Here is a 19,584-nt window from a genome sequence, read left to right as displayed (position 1 = left end):
TATTCCTTTCCTGATTTCTGGATTTCATGATATTCTTAGTGAATCGCATAATTTATTCTGAATATTCAATCAATATATTTAAAACCCAACAAAATAAAGTTCATATTTTCATTATTAAAGTTTTGGTCTAATGTTATTATTTGTTTTCTCCATCATGCCTATATTCCGGAAAAAGCCAGGTCTGGTCCTTATCCACTCCCTTTGTGCAGACGATAAACAGTTCTTTATCGTTGCTTTGCAATTGCGAACGTAGGTATTCCATAGCTTGGGTTTCCTTGAAATTTAATTCATATATTTTCATTGGGGGTGTTTGATTTTATTAAAAACTTCAGAAGCTTACCTTTCCTATTACTTGGGGTGCATCTAGTTTCGAATCCAGGTTCCAGTATTCTCCATTGATTTTCCTCACACTGATCCAATGCCTCCGCTGAATTGGCAGACGTACAAATCCAATTTTGTAGTTCGATGGAACGTTCAAAATGAAACCAACTATTTTTGAAGTATCGATACAACAAGGGTCTCTGAAAATGTGTGAATTTAGTTCATTTCATCCATGAAAGGAGGAATGACATGAAACATTTCATCAGTTTTTAACGTAATTATTTGATAAGGGTTGATAAAAAGTATCTTGATACGAAACGTCATATATACATTTTATTCCGGAAAAAAAACAAGATTTTTGGACTTTGACATCAAGATACTATTTATCAAGTAATGAAGCTTGTAGTTTAAGCAGGCTAAATATTAAAGGCTTTTAAAACCGGGACGACATGCTATATGGACGATTATATTTTCACATGAATTTATTTTTTCTGATCTCATACACTAACACCGACATTTATTCTGTTATTATCAACGTATCCCCGGGCCTCGGCCAACCTGCGATGTTTTAACACTAGGCAATACGTCTACCTTTGGATGTTCAGGATCGGACCTGTGTTGAAACCTATCAGCACAGCCATGAACCACCTTGGACTGGTAGGTCGCAATGCCCCGCACAGCCTTCAGTGACATAGTGCAATCTGCCAAATGGTTTACGGATAAGACAAAAACTAGTGTATATAGGTTAATGTAATAATAATCTACTACTTGCAGCATTTGGCAAATCGCACCAGTGATTGTTCATTGTTGCACTAACTCTTTCTAACTCATTGATATCAAATAGAAATATATTTAATCAAATATTAATTTAAGGTTGGATAGTTACTTAATTGATTTGCTGATTTACATCACTCTGTTTTAGAAAGAGTTAAGGCATGTCATTGCATATCGTAATTGAGGTTCTACTTGTTGTTCATCATAGTCTCCAGAATGAGCATCGCAATCGTTCTTCTGTACCATGTCGCTTTAAATAAATATAGTGAAACAAAGGTGGCCACATAATCATTTGTGGCCAAGTATCATTAGTTAATTGTATTAAATGGGGTTAGATATAATTATGACCATTAGTATATCCCTAGATATAAATCTATATAATAAAATGTAAATGTTAATATAATATCTGCATCATATAAATTTGTTTGATTATATTCCGATTATTATAAATATTCTCATAGTTCTCATACTATAATCCTGTTGATTTTAATTGAAAAAAATAAAATAGAATGGGGGCAGGCTGGAGAGGAGGTAATGAGTCCGGATTGAAGAATAGAGGTGGAAAGTTTGGACCGGCTTGTTGTCCGCTTCGGGCTCTAGTGACTGCTATAGAACCTTTTTATTATTCCTATTTAATACCATTTATGAATGAACACATTTTGCATGCATTTTACATGGGGAAGATCCATAAAGTACGTCACGCTAAAATTGGCGATTTTCAACCATCCGCCCCCCCTTCCCCCTGCGTCAAACTTTTTATATTCAACATCTAATTTTTTTGTATGAGTCGTCACGCTGCTCGGAACTACCCCTCCCCCCTAGGAGCGTAACGTACTTTGTGGATGGCCCCATGTGTTATAAATAATGTATGCAAATCAATGATAAATTATGAAATGCAATTGTTCTGTTTATTGTATTCTATTGCCAAGTGATGTGAACACATTAAATAGCGGTATGTAAAATTTTACCTGGATAAACCATTTCTTCCTTTTCGTGTGTTGTCTTCTTCTTCTTCTTCTTATTGGCATTACTCCCCACACTGGGTGTTTAGTTTATTAAGCACTTCCACAGTTATTAACTGCGAGGTTTCTAAGCCAGGTTACCATTTCTGCATTCGTATATCATGAGGCTAGCACGATGATATTTTTATGCCCAGGGAAGTCGAGACAATTTCCAATCCGAAAATTGCCTAGACCGGCACCGGGAATCGAACCCAGCCACCCTCAGCATGGTATTGCTTTGTAGCCGCGCGTCTTACCGCACGGCTAAGGAGGGCCCCAATGTGTTGGGTTTCATGTGTTGTTCTTTAATGAAGATTTGCTGCAGTGTTGGCAGAGTTACATTTTCTATCCGCGTTTCTCTTATCAAGGCCTCTATAATTAACAGTCGGAATCGTTTTGGTAGAACGTGAAACACAGAAAGAATTGAGATAGGAATACAAAGTAGGAAAGGGACGAGCCTGGGATTGAACCCACGGCCTCCTGGTTGTAAGGCAGAAGCGATAGCCACTAGACCACCGAGCTCGTCATGTAGCGTAGGACCTTATAATTACAATGTGCACTCGCTTGACTGTGGATATACAACAGTAAAGCACATGTGAAGATTGGATAAATCAAGCACCCGAAAAATGTTCAATTTGCAAAAAAGAGCTAACCGCGGTGGAGGTTGGTACTCGGATTCTGATAGCTTTTCCACGAACGTGACCTTTAAGGTGATTATAGAATGAAGCCAGAAATCGTCCATTTTGTATACCACGTGCTTTTCCAATATTTTTTTCAAGAGCACGAGATGAAAGAACCATAACGCGTATGGGGCTGAAATAATGGTAGATCGTTTGCTTAGTTATGCTGAACAATCATAATTTGAGTTTCGGCACTGTACGAAAACTATTACGCCAGATTTGGGGTTTTGGAAATGTATGTAGATAAACGTGTGGTGAATTTGAAATTCACCACGGGCTTCATTCTATAATCACCTTAAGTGGTCTTGTTGTGCAGGGGTTATCACGCCTATCTAGAGAATAGGAGGTTGAAGGTTCGAGTCCCTCCAAGACACGTGGATTCTTTTTCGCAAATGTCATATCAATTTGTCCATTTCGAAACATGTGCTGTGCACCTGTCACCAGAGGCCGATAGCAACAGAAGGGGAGGCTCTTGGCAGCGAAGCCTCAATGAAGAAATAAAAGAAGTTGACCGATATCTAACCGGGTAACATGTTAAAGCGATAGCTGTGCAACGCTCAGGATGGAGATCTTTAAAGTCGGCCCTTTGCACCACCGGAGGTGTACAGGACTCATAAGTAAGTAAGTAAGCTGTGCATATGCACAACCAAGATATTGAACAAAAAAATGGTTTTCGTAAGGCCGGGTTGCCAAATAATATGCAATTAATTACAATTTATTATCCACGGCTATCTGGCCCCAGAGAGGCCATCTTGCCCCATAAAATATAAATTGAGCTGCAATACAATCAATTTTTAAGGTGATTATAGAATGAAGCCCGTGGTGAATTTCAAATTCACCACACGTTTATCTACATACATTTCCAAAACCCCAAATCTGGCGTAATAGTTTTCGTACAGTGCCGAAACTCAAATTATGATTGTTCAGCATAACTAAGCAAACGATCTACCATTATTTCAGCCCCATACGCGTTATGGTTCTTTCATCTCGTGCTCATGAAAAAAATATTGGAAAAGCACGTGGTATACAAAATGGCCGATTTCTGGCTTCATTCTATAATCACCTTAAACCGCTTAAATCAATACCTAATGATTAGTTATTATTATTTATTCATACTAACATAAAAGGGAAGAGCTGGAAATGTTGTACATATTAGACTGTAATACAGTTATATCCCGATTTTATCACCACGGTGTAAATTTGGGAAAAATAGAAAATAGGGAGTTTTTTTCTTAATTTTTTTATTTTTTTCACAAAATATGAATCAGTGGAAAGGCAAAATACGTGAACGGAACCCATAATGAATTATTGGCAGTGGCTGATTTTCTACCCGCCGCTGTCACATCCAGGCGCTGTAGTATATGCGCAAATAGTCAGCATGAGTTAACCGCCAGAAATTTGTATGGCGAAAGAGATCTAACGCGGGTTTTCTCAAAATTAGAAACTTTTCATGAAAAACTATTTGGTACCGGTTATGTAGGAAGGTGTCCGCTACTACGCCTACCAAATATTTTTTGAATGAAGGTGCTTATTTTTGAGAAATCGAACCTTAGATGCCTTTCGCCATACTGATTTCACAAAGTTAACTCCTAGTGTGCCGCTGTAAGCACGCTCAAAATGGGTGATTCATTGCTTGTCGAAAGAGCTTACAAATTTCTTAACAGTACTCAGAACTGATCCATAATAAACCACAAGCGCTGAAATTTATTTCTTGAAAATCATTGTTGTTTGCGGTATTTTATACAAAAATAAAAAGAACGACTAAAATTTTCAAATTGTTTACTGCCGCGAATCTCAAGTCAGTCCCATCTGTAAAAAAGTGAAAACGAGAAAATCGATTGCAAAAGGTTAGCATGTTTTCTCTATTATTTATGTGTTTAGGACTGATTTGATATAAAAAAGCTATGCTATAATACAGAACTAATGGTTTTTTAGTAGAAACATTGTTAAAACTATTGATAATAATTATTTTTCTAATAGTAATTCGAGTGTGACTGACAAGCGATTACATTCTCCATCCACGTGAAAAGTAACCGCAAGTCAGTCACATTGCGGAGACGAGTCTCTCATTGCATGAAATTCTTATGGTTAACTGATTTATTGGCCCTTTTAAATAATTATTAGTTGGCCAATCGGTCACAAGGGGGGGGGGGCTCCTAAGCCTAGCGGTATGATGCGCGGCTATAAAGCAAGACCACAGACAAACAGACATAACACTCGTCAAATTTCCATCGTTCACTGATTTGCTGGTCAATTCAAATAATCATTAGTTGGCCAATCGATCACTCGTGGCGCGCGCATCGTTTTTGCTCGAGTTTGACGTTTACTCACTACCGCCATCTGGTTCGTGATTCGCCCAACTAACTGAAATCAATAGATGTCGTAAGTGTTTGAACGAAGATGAATTTAATAAGTAAATGTTCAATGTGTTATGTCTGTTTGTCTGTGGCAAGACCATGCTGAGGGTGGCTGGGTTCGACTCCCGGTGCCGGTCTAGGAAATTTTTGGTTTGGAATTATCTCGACTCCCCTGGGCATAAAAGTATCATCGTGATAGCCTCATGATATACGAATGCAAAAATTGTAACCTGGCTTAGAAACCTCGCGGTTAATAACTGTGGAAATGCTGAATGAACACTAGGCTGCGAGGCGGTAATGTCCCAGTGGGGATTGTAATGCCAATAAGAAGAAGAAGAATTGGTCACAAGTGGCGCACGCATCGGATTTGCTCGAGTTTCACATTTGCTCTGTAACGCCATCTGGTTTGTGATTCACCCAACTGATTGAAAACAACAGATGTCGTTCGTGTTTGTAGGACGATGAATTTGATGAATGAATGTGTTATGTCTGATTGTCTGTGTTTTTTTTTATCTGTTCCGAATAATGTCGGCGTTACAATGCTTTATGTTGTATGGATCGAATGAAGATTCGTCCAATGAGTCAGACGATGGTGAGTTTTATGTATTTAGCAACAAGGCGCAACGCGTAGAACAAGCCGCTGCGTTCGAAGCTACGGTAGCAATTGAAATCGGACCGAAAGTAAATCTACCTAGTACCCCGGAATCTACCGTGCAACCAGATTCAAAGTGATGGATTACTTCTGCAAGTCACGCTAAAATGGTAAGCTGCCCCCGAAGGAATATCAGAAAAGAGCAAAGCTTCTTTGCTGAAAGTTATTTTACCGCTCGTCAATGACGATAGTAAATCATACTGGATGAATTTGCCAGAACAGTAAACCTACAGAAATGCTTCAAAAATGCTATAAAAATCATTTCTTAACCTCGATATTATTAACCATTGTTAATAACAAGTTATAATGTCTTATTGCAATTTATTTCATGCTATTTTAGTCATTTTTACTAATGGGACTGACTTGCGGTTACTTTTCGTTATGGGGCAATCCGACTTGGATTGGATTTTCAATTTTCTAGAACAAACTTCCCGTTCTGACTAGCATAGATAAATATATATGTATACAAAAAGAAAGTGAATCACAATTCTAACTCAAAATTGATTAAAATGCAGATGGGACTGACTTGCGATTCACGGCAGTTCAGGTCTAAGTGTTTTTCAAGTATCTGAACTTTTAATCTTACTTCTTTTGGGTAGGTAAGATTCGAAGTGCTCTTTTAATGTTAATTATTGCACATTCTTTTTTGCTAAGGAAGGGGCGCCCAATGAACTTTCGCCAAGGGCACTGGGAGTCCACGCTACGTCTCTGCTTGATGCCAATCCCCATACATTCAATTTATTTATCCACTGTATTACGATAAAAAGGCGTAATCTGAATAGGCTATTGCCTTGTTGTTTTCTAATGTGTTTGGAATGAGGAAGATATAAATGCTCGTCCGTGCGGTGCACTATAGCCCCCTTTTGTAAAACACAGGCGAACACGCGATCGTAGAGTTTCAATGGATGGCGGTCGTCCTAAATACATTTTAATCTAAGTCAACGCGTTGACGCTTTGGTTTAATCCTGCTTCATTAAAGCATTGTCACGCGTTTCTCAGTACGCGTCGCATTGAACAACATCCAAGCATAAATGCTTAATGCAGTGCGTACTGAGAAACGCGTTGACGCGTGGTAATGCTTTAATAAAATAGGCAGAGCAATTGTAACAAACTTTGATTGAGTTCAGGCTATCAGTGTAAATGAAGTGAAAATTTTATACAAACAAGCATTTAATCTGTTTCTTCGGTTGCCAAGATTGTTGTTTGGCAGAAGGAATCGTGAGATTTACATCATCACAAACAATGACCTCCACTCGCTTTCAAATTCTTTCATAAAACATTCTTCATTCATGCCGTAAACTTTCGGAACTATCTAATCAACACTTTCGCCTCTAATTCTATCATGAACATGTACGGCTACGTTTGGAAGATAAGAAGCATTTCCATAACATTGTAATATTGTTGCTGCTATTTAACATGCTTTAATAAAACAATGTGCCTATAGCACATAAATTTCTATCACAGACAAACAGATCTTCTTCTTCAATGGCTCTACATTCCAACTGGATCTTGACCTTCTCTTCAACTTAATATTCTATAAGTGTTTTCACAGTGATTAAATGAAAGCTTTTCTATGTCCAATTGCATGAATATGTAGTAGATTTACTTATGTCCAGTAAGCCAAGAATGTTCCCCACCTCGAGGACATCCTAGGCCGGACCGAGAATCGAACTCGCCATCTTTAGATCAGCCGTCCTACGCGTTTTCTCGCAAGGCTAACTGTAGACCCAGATGTAATAATCTTGAACAATTTTTAAAAAAATCCATCGGATACTTTTCCACTATTTCACGTATGTTGAACGAATCAAATTATCCTAGGTACAATGTTGTGTCCAGCTAGCCCATTTAGAAGAAGATTCAAAACTATTCTGTAACGCAATGAAATCATACTTTCTTTTATCGAACCAAACTGCTTCGCAATCTTTGATGTGTAATGCTGTAATGATAACGTTTATGTCATAATTTCCTAGGCCTAAAATTGATCTGAAAAAAGAAAGGATTTAGCAGTCGTTATATTTGAATATAAGTACTTACATATGTTTCATTACCTATGTGGATTGATATAATCATTTGGAGCCAGATTACGGCAAATTTCGTCTAACTGGATCTTGTTGTATGATTCTTTATCTGGAAATTGTTATTGTTTTGTTATTATCATAGTATATAAATTGTATATCTTGTAAGTTGTAGAACATATGACTGTCCCATCGTATAAATCTGAATATTATGATCTCTTTGGCCTTGCCAATAACTTACGCCAAGATGTGCTAGTGAGCACGTCCGCGGTACACCAGTAACCTGCTTTTGCAAAGTTGTAGAAACCGGAAGAAGTATGTGCGTTGCTAACGGGTATTTGAAGGTTTTCGATAGTGGATATCAGCGGAGGGTGATGAATAACATTGTTTATAAGGGGGCAGCGCCACCGAGCTTAGAGGTGCTTTATCGTGGGTGGATACAAAGCACATGTCCAACATGCGATAGTTCTCGTTGACTAGGTTGTTAATCTCGATTAGCATGGATACGCTGTAACTACTGAGGAGTTAAGCATCACGATGTTGCGAGTGTTCAGGATCTGGATACAGAAAACCAATATGTGAAGGTATCCGCCAATTATGCAAATCTCGTCAATTAGAGATGCAGTTTCCAATACAGTGAAGATGGACTGGCTGTAAGCGTCGACAAGGCGCGCACAAAAATAGTTTACGGTAGCCTAATTTTAAGAATATCCAGATTAGTTCGGGTCACTTTCAGACCGGAGTAAATGACCACCAGGTTGACGGCTGATTTCGCAGCGAAATCACAGGAAAAAGTTCGTGAGTTAAGCCATGTCTCTGTCAGGTTAATGACATCGTAGCAAAAATCTGAGACGTAATCATCGATCCTAGAGCTAGATTCCTCCGACGTTGCTTCCTTCGAGGAGCGAAGCGAAATGCTCACTATAGAACCACTGGAAGCATAAAACGCGTAATGTCTTTCACAGCAGTCGTTGTATAGGAGAGTTTTCCAAAGTTCGCACATCTCTTTATTTAATACTAGCAGACCCGACGAACTTTGTTTAGCCTAAAGTTGATTAATTCTCAGCTTAGTTTTCGAGTTATGCAGAAATTTCTGTTTCATTTGTATGGGAGCCCCCCTTTCCAAAGAAGGGAGGGGTCTCGAACCATCTTAAGAACCTTCCCCGGCCACAAAAACCTCTGCATACAAATTTTCAGGCCAATCGGTTCAGTAGACAGACAGAAATTCAGTTTTATGTATATAGAAGAGAAGATATCAGAGATTAAAGCTCGTAATCTGGGACAGTCTAAGTTTGAATTCTGTTTATAATGAAGCAGATATTTACCTTGAAATAAATTATTTAGCGCATGGAGCGCACACAACTCTTTGATTTGTCTTTCATGATAAACAGCTGAAGCTCCCATTTTACACAATGCACATCTGCACTCAAGTTGTTATGTATAAAACTTCCTATCATCCAAGAGTTATGCACAAGAATAATTTGTTTAAAAAGAATAATTTGTAAAAACCTGATTTTTTGCACCAGTTTCACTGCGGTTCACACCATCAGGACTTCAAAACAAATAATGTAGATCAACTTTCCGAAATGGACTATTATTTGTAAACAAATTGTTGATGACGAGGCCACAGAATAAAAAGAAAGAATGTGTTTATGATAGGGCTAGACCGGGTAGGTCTTTTAGGCGCGTCATCGGCATAATAAACGAAGCGTTGTTGTTTTAGGATAGTCGGGGCGACAGCGCATCAGTGAGGTAAGCGTCATACCAGGTAGAATAACGAGAGCGTTGGTGGAGGTAGAATTTTAGCCTGTAAGAAAACTGTAATTGTAGATAAGTTTAAGAAATAAAATTATTGTCGTTTCAACACTATAGGAAAGCGGTTGTTATTTCCATGAAAGAAACCCGTGAGGAAAGCAAAAAACATTGGTGGCATTCCAGAGAGGATTTCGGTTAGTCCTCACGGTGAAATAGTGACTTTCGCTCCCGCGGTTTGAGTTCGCGAAGACAAACAATCAGAAGAAACCAGAAGTTTGAAGGTTTTTTTTAAAGATCAGCGTTAGTTGTTGGCTAAACGAACATTAGTGACTTTCGCTCCCGCGGTTTGAGTTCGCGAAGACAAACAATCAGAGGAAACCAGAAGTTTGAAGGTGTTTAAAATACCAGCGTTAGTTGTTGGCTAAACGATCGATCTCCTTGGTTTTGGACGAACTGGATCATTGTAGCTCCTGTTTAAGTGTGTTGATCGTATATCGTATATAGTATATCGATAATGTGGTGATAATACGGTAATGACGAGGAACACAAACATAGTGGCAGAGAGTGCAGTTGTGTTCTTACATCGATCAAAAATTGGAAAGTGAAGCGCCCCATGTGCCGCGGTGTCCGGTGCAGTAAAGCAGCAGCAAATCAGGTCAACAGCAACAAGACAGCGATATATCTTCAGAAGCGGATTACTGAGGTTGGAACCCGGACGAAGTAGGAAGACCCTGGTTGGACGTGAAGGTTAGTAAGCTGAAAAGTTAGGAACATTTTACTTTAAAAACTTATACATACATTTATATACATAGTTAGAAACATATATACATAAAAGAAACAATCTGGTATAAAATGTTACAGGTGGTATACAAAGAAAACAAAAAGGGTGGAAGCTGTAAGCTTTGCTCACACCCCGATAAGAAGGAAGCAATGGTCCAATGTGACGATTGTTTCCTATGGTTTCACCAATCTTGTGTGAACCTAGATCACTTACCTTCAGAGAAAGAGCGCTGGCAGTGTCCACGCTGTATGGAGATTTACTCCAAGTTAAAAATGGCTGAAGTTAAGAAATCTAGTCAATTCGAAACTTTCTTGGAGATTCAAAAGGAATCGCAAGAAACGCAAACCAATATGATCAAAAAATTCATGCAGGTTATGAACATTAAATTGGAACAAGATGCTTCATCTTCATCCCCGAATGTTGTTGACCCTATAGTCTCTTCAACACACGTGGTTAACTTATTAGCTAAGCAATCAATGGCAGAACTTCCATACTTTGACGGTTGCTATAAAGTATGGCCTCGTTTCAAGGCCGCCTTTGATGCAACTACAACCGCCGGAGGTTTTTCAAATTTAGATAACCTTAGCAGATTACATAAATATTTAAAAGGAAAAGCAATGAATTCCGTCGCTCCACTAATGGTAGAAGCGAATAATATTCCATCTATCATAGATCGTCTTGAGCAACAATTTGGTAGACCACAAGTGGTTTATAATGGTCTACTAGAGGAATTGACGAATGTTAAAGCTCCAAGGATGGATAATCCTAAAACAATGATTGATTTCATAACTGCTTTAGAGAACATGGTTACTAACATGAAAATTCTCAAACAGGAAGATTATCTTAATGATCAAAGGTTAATTAAGGACCTGAGTGGTCGGTTGCCGATGAATTTGTATCAGAGTTGGTTGAGTCATGTTACAGGGCTTCAAGCAGCGGTAAATTTACAAAATCAAAATCAGTTCAAGGCTCCAAGTTTGGAAACGTTTTATAACTGGTTAAAACCGCAAGGGGACTTAGCTGTTATTATGCTATCGGAGCAACCGAAAAGAAATAATAAACCGATAAATGTACACTCTGTTAAAGATGATAGAAAGCAGTTTACAGCTAAGCAAGGGCTTAATTGCTTTGCTTGCAAACAGTATCACAAAACATCGGAATGTGGAGAATTTAAAAATATGGACTTACCAGAAAGGATGAAGTTGGTGCAACAAAATAGACTTTGTTTTGCATGTTGCAATTCATCCAACCATACTGCCTATAATTGTAGATGGGGAAAGGTATGTAACGTTGATGGCTGTAAATCGAGAAACCATCACAACCTGTTGCATAGAAAACAAAGTCAAAAGGAAAATTTATTATTGGCCCCTGCTAGACCAATGGAAAAGGTTTTAAATTTACACTCGAACAAGGGTGACACATTATACCAGATAATGCCTGTTACACTAGAAAATGGATCAGTGAAATTAGAAACATATGCACTTTTCGATCCAGGCTCTTCCTCTACTTTAATCTCAGAACAAATTAGTAAACAACTGAATGTGAATGGGAAATTAAGACCACTTTCAATATCCTGGACGAACGGTAACACCCAGGATGAAAATCAAAGCTTAGAGATTGAAATGAAGATTAGGGGAACTAGCGGAAAAAGGTTTTTATTGAAAGAAGTGAGGACAGTCAATAGATTGTCGTTACCTAAGCAAACTGTGGACTTCAACAAGATAAAGCAAGCGTATCCATACTTGCAAGATGCGGAAGTTTCAAGTTATAGGAATGCGGTTCCTACAATGTTGCTAGGTTTACCGCATGCGTATTTAATGCATGGATTGGAATCGCGTGGTGGGAAGTTCAACGAACCTATCGCTATGCGAACAAGACTTGGTTGGGTGGTATATGGTTGCGAAGGCACAAATTCTCGTTCAAATAAAACGGCATTTGTGTTGGCAATTGAAACAAAATCAGAAGAGAAGTCACTTAATGAAATCGTCAAAGAATATTTCTCAACCGAGCAGTTCGGTGTCATGGCTCCTGAGAAACCTTTAATATCAAAAAATGTGGTCAGAGCTAATGATATTATGCATAATACGTTAAAATACAGTAACGGTTATTACGAAATCGGACTATTATGGAAGGATGATGAGTTTCAGTTTCCAGATAGCTATCAATCGGCATTGGGAAGATTGAAAATTCAAGAAAAGAAAATGTCAAATAATCCTGGAATTAAAACTTGGTATACAAACAAGATTAAAGAATATGTCGAGAAAGGTTATGCTCGTAAGCTGGACCCTAGTGAAGTGAAAGTTACGGATAAAAGGACTTATTATCTACCGTATTTCCTTGTGATAAATGAGAACAAAATCCCACGATTGGTTTTTGATGCCAAGGCAGAGATTAAGGGAGAATCATTTAATTCCAAACTCTTGGCGGGTCCTGACGCAACAGCATCATTGCTTGGTGTTCTTATCAGATTTAGAGAACATAGCATTGCGGTTGTGGGTGACATCAAAGAAATGTTCCACCAGATTAGGATTAGAGAGGCAGATCAGAAGGCTCAATGTTTTCTATTTCGCGATGACCCGAACAAAAATCCAGATATTTACGTTATGCAGGTCATGACATTTGGAGCAACATGTTCTCCTGCATGTGCTCAGTTTGTAAAAAATATAAATGCTGCTAAGTTTACAAGGAATTGCCCAGAAGCAGTTAATGTTATAACAAAAAATCATTATGTAGATGACTGTCTCGCTAGTTTCCAAACTCCAACGGAAGCTATTAAGGTAATGAATGAAGTAATCAAAATTCACGATCACGCAAATTTCTATATTAGAAAATTTGTATCAAATTCGGATGAGGTATTGAAAGGTTTACCAATGGATAGAATTGACAGTTCAAAACTTATATCGCTAGATATGAACGAACCATCATATCAAAAGGTTTTGGGAATTCAATGGGATACTGAAAAGGATGAAATGGTGTATAGAATTGATTGTTTGACATCCTTAGATACTCTAACGAAAAGACAATTGTTATCCTTCGTTGCGAGAGTATATGACCCACTTGGATTAATTTCAAATGTCACCATAGAATCTAGAATAATTTTGCAAGATCTGTGGAGACGTCAACTTGGCTGGGATGATGAAGTCCCGGAAGACATAAAACAACGTTTAGTTGATTGGTATCTCAGAGTAGAACGTTTAGATTCATTTAGGATTCTAAGGTGCTACTCAAAGGCCTTAGATGTGAAAAAAAGAGAGATGCACGTATTTGTGGATGCATCGGAGAGAGCATTTGCTGCAGTTATATATTTCAGAACTTTATCTGAGAACAATATCGATGTAAATATTGTCGCTGCCAAGGCAAGGGTGGCTCCAATGAAAGTAATGACAATTCCGAAATTAGAATTACAGGCAGCGTTACTAGGTACGCGTTTGGCTGGTACTATTGAGAAAGAATCTGATTTGGAGATTCATGAAACTGTGTATTGGTCGGACAATAGTACTGTCCTATCATGGATTAAATCGGATCCAAGAAACTATAAACAATTCGTTGCATTTAGAGTTAGTGAAATTCACGATAGCACTACCACTAACCAATGGAGATGGATAGATAGTGAAAATAACCCTGCAGATGAAGCTACTAAGGTAGTAAAAAGAAAATCTATCTGGACAAGTGGTCCAAGGTTTCTAAAAGAGCCAGAAGAAAATTGGCCCAAGATAAATCGTTCTTTGGAGACAAACGAAGAATTAAGACATGTGAATCTAATAATAAGTGCAGAGTTACAGGAATTTAAGGGAATTCAGATTATTTGGTGTTCAAACTGGTTACGTTTGAAAAGAGCGGTCTGCATGGCCAAGAAATTCATTGATAAGCTACGCACGACAAAATGTAAATTAACATTAGATTTCTGTTTGTCAAAAGTAGATCTTGAATGGGCGGAAGAGATCCTTGTCAGAAAGGCTCAAAGTGAAGTTTTCTCAGATGAAATCTCGTGTTTAACGATATCAGGAAATATTGATCATCGTAGTCACATCAGAAATCTAAATCCATTTTTGGACAAAAAAGGAATATTGCGATCAAACGGAAGGCTATCAAACGTTTCGTGTCTTCCTCCTTCAGCCAAAAATCATATTATTTTGCCTCAAAAGCATCATGTAACCAAATTGATTTTGCAACATTATCATGAACGGTTTTATCATCAAAAATTTGAAACGGTAATAGCGGCTATTCGTCAAAAATTCTGGGTAGTAAATATTAGAGTTGCCTTGAAGAATGTAAGAAAGCAATGTCAATTCTGTAAAAATACACGAACGAAACCGATCCCGCCATTAATGGCTCCTCTTCCTGAGTTCAGAACAACACCGCATATGAAAGTATTTACATATACTGGCGTTGATTATTTTGGTCCGATGATTATATCAATAGGTAGAAGAACAGAAAAACGTTGGGGAGCGCTCTTTACATGTTTGGTAACACGAGCCGTGCACATAGAAGTAGCCTTTGATTTGAGTACGGACTCTTTCTTTCTATGTCTAATGAATTTACAACACTTACGTGGAAGAATTGCTGAATTATACAGTGACAACGGTACGAATTTTATTGGGGCTAATAATGAGCTTAAGAAAATAAAACAACGTTTGGCAACTGAAGGAATTGATTGGCACTTTAATCCTCCTTTGTCACCACATTTCGGAGGTGCCTGGGAAATAATGGTTAGAGAAACAAAAAGTTTGTTGAAGTATTTCCAGGGTGTGTACCGTGAACATACTCTTAGAGCCACGTTAAATGAGATCGCATTCATTATCAATTGCAGGCCATTAACACACATTCCTTTGGATTCAGAAGAGGAGGAACCTTTAACCCCGAACCACTTCATTTTAGGCTGTTCTGGCGAGGCTGAGCTATCTTTAAATGATGTTAGCCAAGCCGAAGCTTTAAAACAACAGTGGAAAAAGGCGCAAAGTATGACAACTCAATTTTGGCAACGTTGGATTAAGGAATATTTACCAACTCAGGTTAAGAGAACAAAATGGCAGAACTCTTCGAAGCCAATTGAGATTGGTGACGTAGTGGTAATGCCTGATGAAAATCGAAAAGGTTTCTACGAAAAGGGTATTATAACTGAGGTTAGACCTGCTAAGGATGGCCAAGTTAGATCAGCAGCAGTGAGAACTGGCAAAGGTACATTTATTAGACCCACTATTAATATGGGAATCTTAGATGTTAGAAAAAACACCAATGACATTCGGGAAGAATGTAATATTACGATGCAAAATTCAAACAATAAAAAATCCTCTAAAGTTTCTCGGCTTGGAATGTTTATGACCGTTTTATTAACTATATTATATGTTAATACAGCAAACGGTTTACAAATCAATCCTATTGAGGAGGGTGGTATGCTATTTGATCATTTAGGAGGATGTTTGGTAAAAAGAGGAATTTGGATAACACAAATTACCTCTAACATTGTTCCATCTGAGGATATATCTCGAATAAATGGGTTGCATAAAAATCTCAATGAAGCTCTGAAGTTCATTGGGAATAAAACAAAGGATAAATCACTTGAAGAGCTAATTTTATCGATTGAGGGACAATGTGATAATGTAATTCAAGAGATTGCGATCGTACGCAGAGAAAAGAGGAGTGGAGGAATACTTGGATTCCTGAAAAATTTAATATTTGGCGGAAATGATTTGGAAGAGGAGTTACAAAGTGTCCGAGCACACGAGGAACAAAAACTTCACGAACTATCTGAGATTATGAAAACGATAGATGTCAAAGCCGAAAAGATGGGCAATGAATTTAACAATCGGATTTATAATTTAAGGAAGGGAATGATCCAACTCCAAAATCAACATACCCCACAACGTGTGGAAATATTCAAGACCAAATTAATTGAAGCAACTATGTTGGCAACGCAAGTTTTACAAGGTATTTCAAATAAATATAAAACTGTAAAGTCACATCCATTGTCTAAGGAAAACATCATGGAAACCTTGAAAGGGATACAAGATAAATTGCCGAATGGATATTCAGTTTTATCAGATCCACAAGCTATCAGTTTTGAAACTAAAATTGAAAACGATACGATAATCATTTTTATGAATTCAATAATCGTTAATAGAGATAATTTCGAGCTTTTCCAAGTGATTCCGATACCAAATATTGATAACGGAACCATTATGGACATAAATGAAACAGTGATAGCTATAAATCATTTAGAAGATTTTTTTTACCCTGAAGGGAACATGAAGAAGCTAAATAGTTCTCATTTCATGGTGGATCAACCTGTAATGATGAGAAAAACAGATTGTGTGGCAGCGGCTATCCTTCATAAAAAACCCAAGACAAAATGTCTTTCAAAACGACTGAACAAATCTTTTATTCGGTTTTTTCCTTTGAACGAACCTAACGTTGTGTTGTATTATACTAGCAACGCTAAAGAAATAATTATTCATTGCGATAATGCGATTATTTCACCCCCATACAGTATAGCGAAAGTAACATTAAAACCGGATTGTTTCATTAGATCAAAAGAGCTAGTATATTATGCGAGTATGTTCAAAGAGACAAAAAATGCACAAACATTTTTTAAACCATTAATTCAGTTACCCTACGAGATAGATTATACAACTTTGGATTTTACTAACGATACGTCAATACTCGAGAAACCTAAAAATCCATATGAAAAAGAAGTAATGGTATTTTCAGATATACCAATAAGGCAGGAGACAGTGCATATTGCTATGATAGGCATAGGATCAACATTAGTTATTATTATGATCATAGGATTAACGATGATTTATATGTACAAAAATAAAACTCGGAATAGAAACCAAGTGGAAACAGAATTGGAAATCCCAACTATTGTAACCAATCAGAGACGTGGACATCCACAAAGTTTGGACCAAAAAGTCTGAATTTAGGTAACTCAACGCGGTTGAATTACGGGAGGCGGTATGTTGATGACGAGGCCACAGAATAAAAAGAAAGAATGTGTTTATGATAGGGCTAGACCGGGTAGGTCTTTTAGGCGCGTCATCGGCATAATAAACGAAGCGTTGTTGTTTTAGGATAGTCGGGGCGACAGCGCATCAGTGAGGTAAGCGTCATACCAGGTAGAATAACGAGAGCGTTGGTGGAGGTAGAATTTTAGCCTGTAAGAAAACTGTAATTGTAGATAAGTTTAAGAAATAAAATTATTGTCGTTTCAACACTATAGGAAAGCGGTTGTTATTTCCATGAAAGAAACCCGTGAGGAAAGCAAAAAACACAAATTATGGGGTCGTGCAAAAGATATTTTAGATCTATAAAGATTGTCGCTGTCGTCGCTGTCGGAACATCTTTTGCTGGCGAGGATAGGGGAGCTAAATGTCAAAGAAGGAAAATCCATACGATTTGACAGGTATGTACCACACATGTTTCGGACAGCAGAACAAAGGGAACCGAAAAAAGATATTTTAGTTACTATAGTTACTATACTATATAGATAAAGATTGTCGCTGTCGTCGCTGTCCGGAACATCTTTTGCTGGCGAGGATAGGGGAGCTAAATGTCAAAGAAGGAAAATCCATACGATTTGACAGGTATGTGTTGCGCCACTATTGGAAGTTACGCTAGACGTATACGCGAATCCACCCCTGAGAGAAACAACATAATAAACCTTTGACATGTAGTTGTGCTGAGTTTGTTCAAATAAAGAAAAACGTTAACTGTACGCGGTCGCATTTCATTTGCTCCGGATTTCCCGTGTTTTTCCATTGGTCTGGTTCCGTCGGTCGATTGTCCGCCCACAGTTTATGGGCCTCAGCTATTTCGCGATTGTGGAAATCGATTCGTTTGCCTGATAAAAGTTACGGTACGGTTCGTTTTCGGTCGATAGTTTGTGGCGTCGAGTAACGGCTGGTAGATTCCGGCAAAATAGCAAAATGGCGGATTCGCAAAGATTTGCCTTACAGAAGCTGAATAACCACAACTATCAGTCGTGGCGATTTAAAATGGAGATGCTCCTAATTCGAGAGGAGACATGGCAGGTGATCTCCCAGCCTGCAGCAAACCCAGTAACGGAAGAGTGGACGAAAGCGGATGCCAAAGCTCGGGCGACAATCGGGCTCTGCATTGAAGATGACCAAACAAGCTTGGTGCGCAATTGTGCGACAGCGAAGGCAGCTTGGGATGCCTTAAAGGATTACCACGACAAGGGATCGGAGGTATACCTCTTGAAGAAGCTGACGCATCTGGAACTGAAGGAAAGCGACGATATGGAGCATCATCTGCACACGTTTTCAGATCTGGTGCAGCGGATATCGGATGTCGGTGATGCTATTCCGGAGAAGCTACAAGTGGCAATGCTGTTGTGTTCTTTACCGGACTCGTATGACTACCTGGCAACGGCATTGGAACAGCGCCCACGGAATGAGCTGACGATTCAACTGGTCAAGTCAAAGCTATTGGCGGAGGCCGAAAAACGTCGAGAACGCTGCGGAGGTGTTACTTTGAACAGTGGACATGCGTTGCGGGTGGATCATCGTCGTCGTCGCGGTGGAGTAAAAGCCGCCGGTGGTGGAAGTAAACAAACGGAGACTCGTTCTTGCTTCCAATGTAAACAACCGGGGCACCTGAAGAAAGATTGCCCAAATGTCGCTGAGTCAACAATGAAGTTGAAGATGAAAAAGACGGATGAACCGAAAGCCAAGCAAGCGCAAGCAGTCTGCGACGGACCGCTGGCATGGATGGTGGGGCAAGCTGATCCATCGAGTTGGTTCATCGATAGTGGGGCCTCAAGGCATATGACAGGAAACCGAAATTTTTTCACCACACTGGAGTCTACTGGTGAGACAAGCGTAATGTTAGCCGACGGCGAGCGAGCCGAGGTGGCTGGAACCGGCCGCGGAACCATCGTTGGTGTGAACGATAGTGGTGTTCCGGTGGAAATCGAATTGAGTAAGGTATTGTACGTCCCGAACCTTACCAGTGAATTGCTTGTTTGTTTGGATTGTGAGTATCCTCGCAAAGAAGAATCTTGATGTTGTTTCTACTGGGAATCGATGTGAGATCCTAAAGCGCAATGGGGAGGTATGTGCAGTTGGTGAACGACATGGAAGCCTTTACCGTTTATGTGCTGCGGAGCAAGCGATGATTAGTGTGCAGACGTCGCACACGTCGCACTGCCTGCATACGTGGCACCGCCGTCTAGGGCACCGTGATCCGCGGACATGGTTCGAGCTATTCATGTGGACAAGCAAGCAGAC

General features: G+C 38.9%; 2 protein-coding genes across 4 annotated transcripts; one reads left to right on the top strand and one right to left on the bottom strand.

The window, feature by feature from the left end:
* Positions 1-51: 51 nt before the first annotated feature.
* Positions 52-9,393, bottom strand: LOC134211738 (josephin-like protein). Of its 2 annotated transcripts, XM_062688907.1 has the most exons (5): positions 9,126-9,389; positions 7,834-7,912; positions 7,676-7,768; positions 341-521; positions 52-274 (listed from the first exon to the last, which is right to left on the bottom strand). In XM_062688907.1, the coding sequence occupies exons 1-5, from the start codon at positions 9,202-9,204 to the stop codon at positions 137-139; spliced, it is 570 nt and encodes a 189-aa protein (XP_062544891.1). In that variant the 5' UTR covers positions 9,205-9,389; the 3' UTR covers positions 52-136. The 2 variants fall into 2 exon arrangements, with proteins under 2 accessions (XP_062544891.1, XP_062544892.1); XM_062688908.1 differs by lacking the exon at positions 7,676-7,768 and having other exon boundaries at positions 9,126-9,393.
* A 24-nt stretch (positions 9,394-9,417) lies between these two features.
* Positions 9,418-18,046, top strand: LOC134211735 (uncharacterized). Of its 2 annotated transcripts, XM_062688903.1 has the most exons (3): positions 9,591-9,609; positions 9,673-17,738; positions 17,823-18,046. In XM_062688903.1, the coding sequence occupies exon 2, from the start codon at positions 10,408-10,410 to the stop codon at positions 17,251-17,253; it is 6,846 nt and encodes a 2,281-aa protein (XP_062544887.1). In that variant the 5' UTR covers positions 9,591-9,609; positions 9,673-10,407; the 3' UTR covers positions 17,254-17,738; positions 17,823-18,046. The 2 variants fall into 2 exon arrangements, with proteins under 2 accessions (XP_062544888.1, XP_062544887.1); XM_062688904.1 differs by having other exon boundaries at positions 9,418-17,738; positions 17,798-18,046.
* The last annotated feature ends 1,538 nt before the right edge of the window (positions 18,047-19,584 follow it).

Source organism: Armigeres subalbatus, chromosome 2 (genome assembly GCF_024139115.2).
Source record: "Armigeres subalbatus isolate Guangzhou_Male chromosome 2, GZ_Asu_2, whole genome shotgun sequence".
Classification (NCBI taxonomy): Eukaryota; Metazoa; Arthropoda; class Insecta; order Diptera; family Culicidae; genus Armigeres; species Armigeres subalbatus.
This window is presented reverse-complemented; position numbering and strand designations above follow the sequence as displayed.